Below are 8,415 nucleotides of genomic sequence, written 5' to 3'. Positions count from 1 at the left end.
TCTCGTGCCCAGAGCAGCATGCATATGAAGACACCGTTCTGGGAACGACAGGTCACTTCAGGTCATAGATTGACCTGCGAACCCGGAAGTAATATTGTAGCCCCGCCCACTACATGTGCGTTACCAAACATTACGTGAACTTTGTGGTTGGAAGGAAAACAGTTGAGTTTAATCGATGATTTATTCGATTTAAGGAAGGTTTTACTCCTTAGGTTCAGTTCCAATGTTTGATAAAACGTACCGTCGTTTTTCTAGTAGACTTTCCCCAGCCTGAATTTTTGTTTACAAATTCCCACGTTAGTTTATTCAACGTTACATAGCTCGGCTCAGATCAGTCTCCAGTCGTACGCGTACGTGTTCTGGCATATGTAATGTAAAAATGCGGTACGTGCTCTAAGGCTAGTGTCTGCAACTGTCTGAGTTTTAAGGTAAGACTTTCTTTGCGTTTCTTCTGTGTGTAATCCAGTTACTACATGATTTGAAATTTGTTCGTAGTCCTGAAGTATGACATTTAATAAGGTCACTATATGCATTTCCGTGGTAACTTTATGTCGTACGGTTTAGTGTAACAAGATACGCAGTCTTTCCGTTTGCTACAACTCTCCGTACCTAGGGTTCAAGACCAAGCCCAGATCCAGACATTTAGAATGGGTAATTTACGGAAAACTCCGGGCGGGTTGGTTAGATGGCTAGGTTACCAGGCTAGTATAATGTCAACTCTACTAGTAATGATAAGCCCATTCGTAAATTCGAGTACGCATGTGCAGTGTCAAAGGTGAAGGCCCCTGAGAGATAAACAAAACCTGTCTGGGCGTTGTTATGCAAATCTACACAATGTCGAGACGAGCACTGTTTTCAAGCCAGGGGCCTTCACCTTTTATACTTCACATACGTAGTCGGAATTACGAATGGGCTTATTCCAACGGGTACTACATTTTAAAAAAGGGCGTTATCAAAGCCATCTTGAACACCTGGATATCTGAAGTTTGCATCTCTTGGATTACCTGATCTCCTTAAATCAAGGGGGTTGAATGCTAATGTTATTAATCACTTTATTAACCTTCTCCCTGCTGCCTATCCCCAGAACCAATACAAATTTAGCATCAAACAGCTGCCGTGGCAGGTTGGAGGTTAAACACAGTAAAATAGTTGATATTTCCTGCCCCCCAGATGACGTCGGTGGCCGTGATAGGAGGTGGGATCTCAGGACTCTCCGCTGCCTACTACCTCAGCAAGGCGCCGCACCTCGTCAACAAGGTCAGAGCAATTTCTCGCTTCTCTGATTTTCCCAAATATCCGTCTCTGAATCTGATGTGCCTCGGGTCTTTTTCTCAACTCATGATCAGCTTTTTTAAAAGTCTTGGTCAAGGAATCCACTGCTTCTGTGATGTATAACATGTTTGTTTGCTTGTTTGTTTGTTCGCAGGTTGTTCTCCTGGAGGGAAGCTCGCGGCTGGGCGGATGGCTCCAGTCTACAAAGACAGAGGAAGGAGCGATATTCGAGCACGGACCGCGCAGTCTCAGGGTGGCGGGGGAGCCCGGAGCCAACATCTTGGAGATGGTGAGGACTTTCACTTTTAAAAATGTCAACATGCTTGAGATGATCATAAAGACTATAACTTTTTATTACCTTCACCATGATGATATGTATGTATGTATTTATGTGTGAATGTTTTTACTATATATGTATGACATATGTTAATTGCATGTATATATGTATGTATACACAATGTATGCATGTGCGTACGTATGTATGTAGACAGCCTAGCTCAAGTCAAGAAGCGGTAGATGGATCTTGAATTTTTAAAATTTGAAATTTCTTATAGGAAGATTGTCTCGACAGTGTACAAGATGACCTTGGTTGTGTTCTATTTCCAGGCGGATGACCTTGGGTTGTCAGACGAGATCGTGCCGGTTCTTCCGAGCCACGAGGGAGCGAAGAACCGTTTCATCTTCGCTGGAGGGAAACTGCACAAACTGCCCAGCAGTTTCAGGTAGAACATAGACATGTATACACTTCACAACCAAAACTTGTTTGTTGTTAACTATGATAAAACCCGACATAATGGAAACTTCACCATAGCCATATAGATACCATCAATAAACAAGATCTGAGGTTTGACTTGTTCTTTTCCACCCAGAGGCCTGTTCAGCCGGTACGAGCTGTTTGGTAACCAGTCTCCAGCCCTGCTGGGTCTGAGGGAGCCGTTCATCAAGGGGAGGGAGGAGGAGGGTGACGAGAGTGTGCACAGCTTCTTCTGTAGGAGGCTTGGCAAACAGGTAAGACCCTGCTTCTGTGTCTTAAGTTTCTGTGTCTTAAGTATTTAACTGTGTCTTAAGGAGTTTCTGATGGGAAGACAGGACGAGGGGGATGAGAGGGTGCACAGCTTCCTCTGTAGGAGGCTGGGACAGCAGGTAAATCTTTTGTTTTAAAGTCTTCAAATTTGTGTTTCCACAATTCAAAATATACACAAGGCAGCATTGCCATTAAGTGGTGAGAAGGTTCTGCAACATTGCAATATCTGTAAATCTAATCTAACCAAGTTAAGTTTCCTTTTTTTTGCACAACCAAAAGTCAGCCAGCAGTAAGAAGCTTGGGTCTCACAGTGTACGTCGTGAGTACAGGTACATTGTATTTGAAGTCTTCTGCAGAATTCAAATGGGACCAATCACAGAGATCGTCAACAAGTGTTACCAAAAACTTTGTACCTAAAGGGATCAAGGAGGCCATCTACGTGAGGACACACCAGTCATCACTCAATAGTGACATGACCTATGGCCTTAAGGTTGCTGATGATACGTGACCATAAGGTCATGTGACGTTGCTGATTGGTCATTTGAATTCTGGGGCAGATTGCAGTGAGATGGTGGAAAATCCAAATCCTACACTTTCTTGTTGTGGTAGACTTTTAAAACTGACTCTGCCCTCCCCCCCCTCCTAGTTTACGGAGAACGCGATTGACCCGATGGTCCGCGGGATCTACGGCGGCGACTGTCGGCAGCTGAGCGTCCAGGCGCTGTTTCCCAGCATGCACCAGGCAGAGCGGCGGAAAGGGTCCATCACAAGAGGGCTGCTGTTTGGGCCGAAGCAAAAAGGTTCGTGAAAAAAGGATCTGGAAACAATTATGGAGAGAAAGAACAAAGAAACATATGCCAAAAATAATTACTCAAGCAACTGGATTCCAGTTGCTGGAGTAATTATTTTTGACATATCTTACTACCTGGATGTCTAACTTTCATCAATGAACAAAGAAACATATCTAAATCACAGGGCCGTGTTCTTGGGAAACAAAAAAGAAATAAACAAGCATTCACAGCCTGGGTCACACAGACTACTTGTATACAACAAATATTTACAGTTAAAGCTGTAATGCTGTTAGGAAAATGCAAGGAAAGGTACTCTAATCTATGTTGTATGGTCATCATCGTTGGTCGGCTGCGATACAGGCGACTGCAAGCTTTTTTCCTTTTCTTTCACATGACACTTGTCCTTGGTACTGATTCCGTGAAAAAAAGAAACTGCCTGAGAATTCCTGCAAGTCTGTGTTGTGGAAACAAGTTACCACAATCTATACAAATGTACATAGACCTATATCAAATATACCTCAGTTTTGCTATGGTTGGGCTTGTCCTTGGTGCTGATTCCTTAATCTACGGAAGAAATAGTCAGGGATGTATGAAAGGTGATCACACGAGCTGTGTTCTTTGGAAACAACAATCTTTAGACGAGACTTTAACAAATATACAACAGTTTCACAGGGATTGGTCTGTCCTTGGTGCTGATTCTCTTTCAAATACAAACTTAAGCCTTTGACATTTGTTGCATTCTCATTAACAAACGGGCTCTGTATTAGCTACTAGATGTTAGGTAGTCTAAGCTACTCTAATTTCTTCTTGTCCACAGAGACACCCCTTAGAATAGACAGCGAGCTCCTGAAGAAGGCGAAGAAGGAGCAGTGGGCCCTGTGGTCCCTGAAGGATGGTCTGGAGGCTCTGTCCGACTCCTTAAAGGAACACCTGGCAAGGAGCGGGGTGGAACTTCTCACGGAGAGGAGGGTGGAGAGGCTGGAGTTTGACACAGCAAACCAGGTGGTACAGGTGAGTAGGACAGGTGTGTTAGGTGTGTGGGACAGATGTGGTAAGGGGTAATCTCATCATCATAAGTGTGATCTAATGTTGACATAGCAGTAAGGGTGTTTGGCCCAGGAACTGGGTTTAAATTCTGTGATGAGTCTCTGATGTTCTGCTCTTGGGAAAGGCACTTAAAACAACTTTCCTCACTTCACCCAGGTGTAAAAATGGGTACTGGACGTTGGTTGGGGATGTAAAAGGCAGTGGAAGGAGAGGGATGGGCTCTGCATTCCAGTATCCTGACCTAGAAACAGTGGATAAAAACCCACTGCCCCTTCGTCCTCAAAAAGGCTATGGGACTACCTTGTTAGAAGGCACTGTTGGTTTTAGAACTGGCGCACATGTACATGATGTGGTTACCAGTTCTAAGATTCAGTTTCATGTCAATGTGTCCCCCCCCCCCTTTACAGGTGAACACCCTAGATGAGCAGTTCCAGGTGAACCATGTTATATCTGCAGTCCCCAGTAACTGTGAGTACTGTTGTTGTTTATCATAATTTTTACAAACATTTGTTTTATAACATTAATCTACCAACAGTAGCCAATACAATATACTTGTTACACCACACCAGTTTATGTCCTTGGTTCCCAGGCAGTTTGAAGTTAAAACTACGCAAGTCAGGCAAAGAGATGGGAGAAAACTTTAATCCTATTTTGCTGACCTTCAAGTCATGTCTTTTGGAAATAGTTACAGTTGTAGTTATATGATGTTGTTATTTCTCAGCCAATATTTGAACTGTCTAAGTTCATTGCATAATGTTGCCTAATCATACATTTGTTACAATGTTTTTCCCAGGTTTGTCCCCAATGTTTGCCGGGCATCATCCTGTTCTGTCTGACAACCTGAGCGCGAATCCATCCGCCACGATCGGACTGGTCAACCTGGAGTACGCGGGAGATGTGCTGCCTTCTGAGGTGCGAATGGGGAGGGTTTAGTGCTTAAATGTGTATCTATCTATGTTTTTATGTTTTCCATTGTTGGTCTTGAAGTTGAAGTAGTTCTGTGTCTGAAAGTCTTACAGCTTCCTTGTCTGTCCTTAAAGGATTTGATTTCAGAACCTTGTGCTGTCTGGAGAGTTGTTTAAGACATCCGAAATCTTTATGTATGTCTGACAGCTTCCTTGTCTGTCTTTAAGGGCTTCGGCTACCTGGTGCCGTCCGGGGAGCCAGAGAGGATTCTGGGAGTGGTGTTTGACTCCTCCATCTTCCCTCAGCACAACCGGCCTAGCAGCGCCACCACGCGGCTCACGGTAGGTACTGCAGGCTAGCAGCGCCACCACATGGCTAACGGTAGGTACTGCAGGCTAGCAGCGCCACCCTGCTTCGCTAGGTACTGCAGGCTAACAGCGCCACCGCACGGCTCACGGTAGGTACTGCAGGCTAACAGCGCCACCACGCAGCTCACGCTTGGTACTGCAGGCTAACAGCGCCACCACGCAGCTCACGCTTGGTACTGCAGGCTAACAGTGCCACCACATGGCTCGCGGTAGGTACTGCAGGCTAGCAGCGCCACCACGCGACCCATGGGAGGAACTGCAGGCTAGCAGTGCCACCACATGACTCATGTTAGGTACTGTAGGCGAACAGCTCCACCACGCTGCTCACGGTTGGTACTGCAGGGGAAGCTGGCCAGTGCGACCACTTTTCGGCGGTCTCTTGATTTTTCCAATGGACACAAGCAGAAAGAATCATGTCTATAGTGACTACCTGTCCATATAGACCAGATTGTATCAGTTCCCTTAGTGGTCTTTTTGGACAGGTTAGACTTTACTCAATACAACAGTACACCAAATGTTGACCCCCTACCTTCCCCCCCCCCAGGTGATGATGGGGGGTACCTGGTTCAACCAGCTGTTTGGTGACCCCGACAAGGTCGACACCTCCCTCCTTCTGGATGTTGCCGTGACGACTGTCAGCCGACATCTAAACATCACAACCGACCCCCTCAGGTCTTTCACTACCATTCAGAAGGTCAGCACTCGTGAACATTGAATTCAAACAATACTGTTTAGAATCATAGTCCATTCATCTATTCATTCATTCATCTATTTGTTTATTCATCATTCATCCATCCATTTGTTCAACTATCAATTCATCCATCCCTTCATACATTTATTCGTTCATTCATTTGTTCATCCATCCATCCATTTGTTTATTCTTTCATTCATCCATTCAGTCAGTCATTCATTAATCGAATTCCATTCATTCCTGTAAGTGTATGATGTTTGTTTCAGTTTTGATGGGAGCTCGAGAACTCCATCTGTAATGAAGTATAATAGATTACTTCCAATATAACTCACTGTTCAATTGTCTCCATTGCAGGACTGTATACCACAGTACACACTGGGCCATACTGACAGACTAGGTAAGAGATAAGGAGGCGAACAATTGGGGAAAATAACAAAAGTCTTCTTGTTGAACTTACATTACAATTTTTATGTGTTTATGCACACAGTTAGTGTGACTTTGTGTGTTCAGCATTATTATGGACCCCGACCTACTAGCAAACAAACAAATGTGTCTGTGCGAGTTTGCCTGTTTGTGTCCTTTATATTCAGTGTGCTGACAATATGCAATTCAAAATCAATGGCTTTTATCAGTGATTGAAAACTTACATAATAAACAAGAGTGCCTCTTTATATCTTCAACCTTTTTTTCAAGTATTTATGCTTTAGTTCAACCAAAAATTATATGAATGTTCAGGTTTATCTGTTTATGTTGATCTATTAATCTGTTAATGTTTATCAGTGTATGTATGACTGTTTATTTTTTGTGTCAATCTGCTTATGTTTATCTGTTTATTTTTTAATGGTGATTTGTTCATGTTTATCTGTTTATGTTTATCTGCAGAACAAATGGAGTCGTACATCGCGAAGAGGAGCCTGCCCCTGAGCCTGGTGGGCTGCTCGTACCGGGGGGTGGGGGTGAACGACTGCGTACTCAGTGCCAGGAAAGCCGTCAGGGATTTTTTGAAAACATGTGAAAGGGACTGAACCAGGATTACATGTGCACATGCTTAGGTTAATGAAGATTCGTTTGGAACTCTCCAGTATATTGGGTCCCCCAAGAACACACACATGCATGCACATATGCACACACATACAAACACTCACACATACACACATATATATCATACATATATACGAACACACACACATGCACACACACAACACACATACATATTTACACACACACATACACACACATTCACAAACACACACAAACACATACACATACAAACACACACACACTGGTGCTGAATGCATTCCACACAGTCAAATGTGCCTGTCCCTGGTGCTGAACACCATTCACTTACATTTGTCAAAAGACAAGAGACACTATCAGCTACTATGATGCTTTATTTGGAGCTATTCCTTCATCATTTACATGAATTAGAATTGCCATTTATTTACAAGCCAGATACTTTGCTTGTTTAGTTGTTTTAGTGCATGTTCACATGACATGTCTTCACTTGTTCTACCAGTTTATTCTTTGACACTGCAGAAGAGTGACAGATGTCACTGGAACTAAAATTGATTTATTAGTTTTTCTAGTTCTTACATGAATCAATTGGTTTGTAAATTACAAATATTCCCTGTTTTGGATCACTTTTCCAGTTTGCAAGACAATTGAAAATGCTATGGCATAAAAGTGAGTAGCTATGTACAAGCAGCCTTTTATGTTGGTCTCTTTATTAGGTCTTACTTCTCATTGATGATACTGTTTTAGGTTTGCCAGTTGTAACAAGAAAATGGACTGCAAAGTGCATGTATAGACTTAGATTCTATCATAACAGGGCTAACCCTTTGTAATAGCCTTCGGCTAGTTGGGTAGCCCTGGCTGTACTTTTTTACAGCCAAATAAATTAATCAAACAGCCAAAGCTTATTTTCATAACCTTCCTGATCTTATCGCATCAGTTTTGCAATGTGTGTGGATGTCATCCATTCAATCAAGATAGAGTGGCCTTCTCTGCTACTGAATTTGCAATAATGAAGTTGGAATACATGTCTTAAGAATACTTCAAAACGGGTACAGTGTTAAGATATCACAAAAGCGGTATCATGATGATAGAACAACTGTTGTCGCATTTCAAACAAGTGCATTGCAACTAAATACATACATAGTCATACTCATTAAGTTGGAGCAACTAAATACAAGGCTGATTTTCATGCAAACGGATAACGATAGTGTTTTGTGACAGAAACTAAAAACATAGTCTGATGAAAAGTGACTGCAATAATGTTTTTGTCGAGAATGACAACAACAACATATCACTAAGCCA

General features: G+C 42.9%; 1 protein-coding gene across 1 annotated transcript; it reads left to right on the top strand.

Moving 5' to 3' along the window:
- Positions 1-95: 95 nt before the first annotated feature.
- LOC136424176 (protoporphyrinogen oxidase-like) lies at positions 96-8,159 on the top strand. Its single transcript, XM_066412678.1, has 13 exons — positions 96-428; positions 1,171-1,257; positions 1,427-1,561; positions 1,879-1,994; positions 2,142-2,280; positions 2,943-3,096; positions 3,905-4,098; positions 4,542-4,602; positions 4,928-5,046; positions 5,268-5,381; positions 5,953-6,102; positions 6,454-6,496; positions 6,982-8,159. The coding sequence occupies exons 2-13, from the start codon at positions 1,171-1,173 to the stop codon at positions 7,122-7,124; spliced, it is 1,455 nt and encodes a 484-aa protein (XP_066268775.1). The 5' UTR covers positions 96-428; the 3' UTR covers positions 7,125-8,159.
- Positions 8,160-8,415: the final 256 nt, after the last annotated feature.

The sequence above is a fragment of the Branchiostoma lanceolatum genome, chromosome 18, assembly GCF_035083965.1.
Source record: "Branchiostoma lanceolatum isolate klBraLanc5 chromosome 18, klBraLanc5.hap2, whole genome shotgun sequence".
Classification (NCBI taxonomy): domain Eukaryota; kingdom Metazoa; phylum Chordata; class Leptocardii; order Amphioxiformes; family Branchiostomatidae; genus Branchiostoma; species Branchiostoma lanceolatum.
Note: the sequence above shows the minus strand (reverse complement) of the source record. Positions and strands in the feature narration are given on the sequence as shown.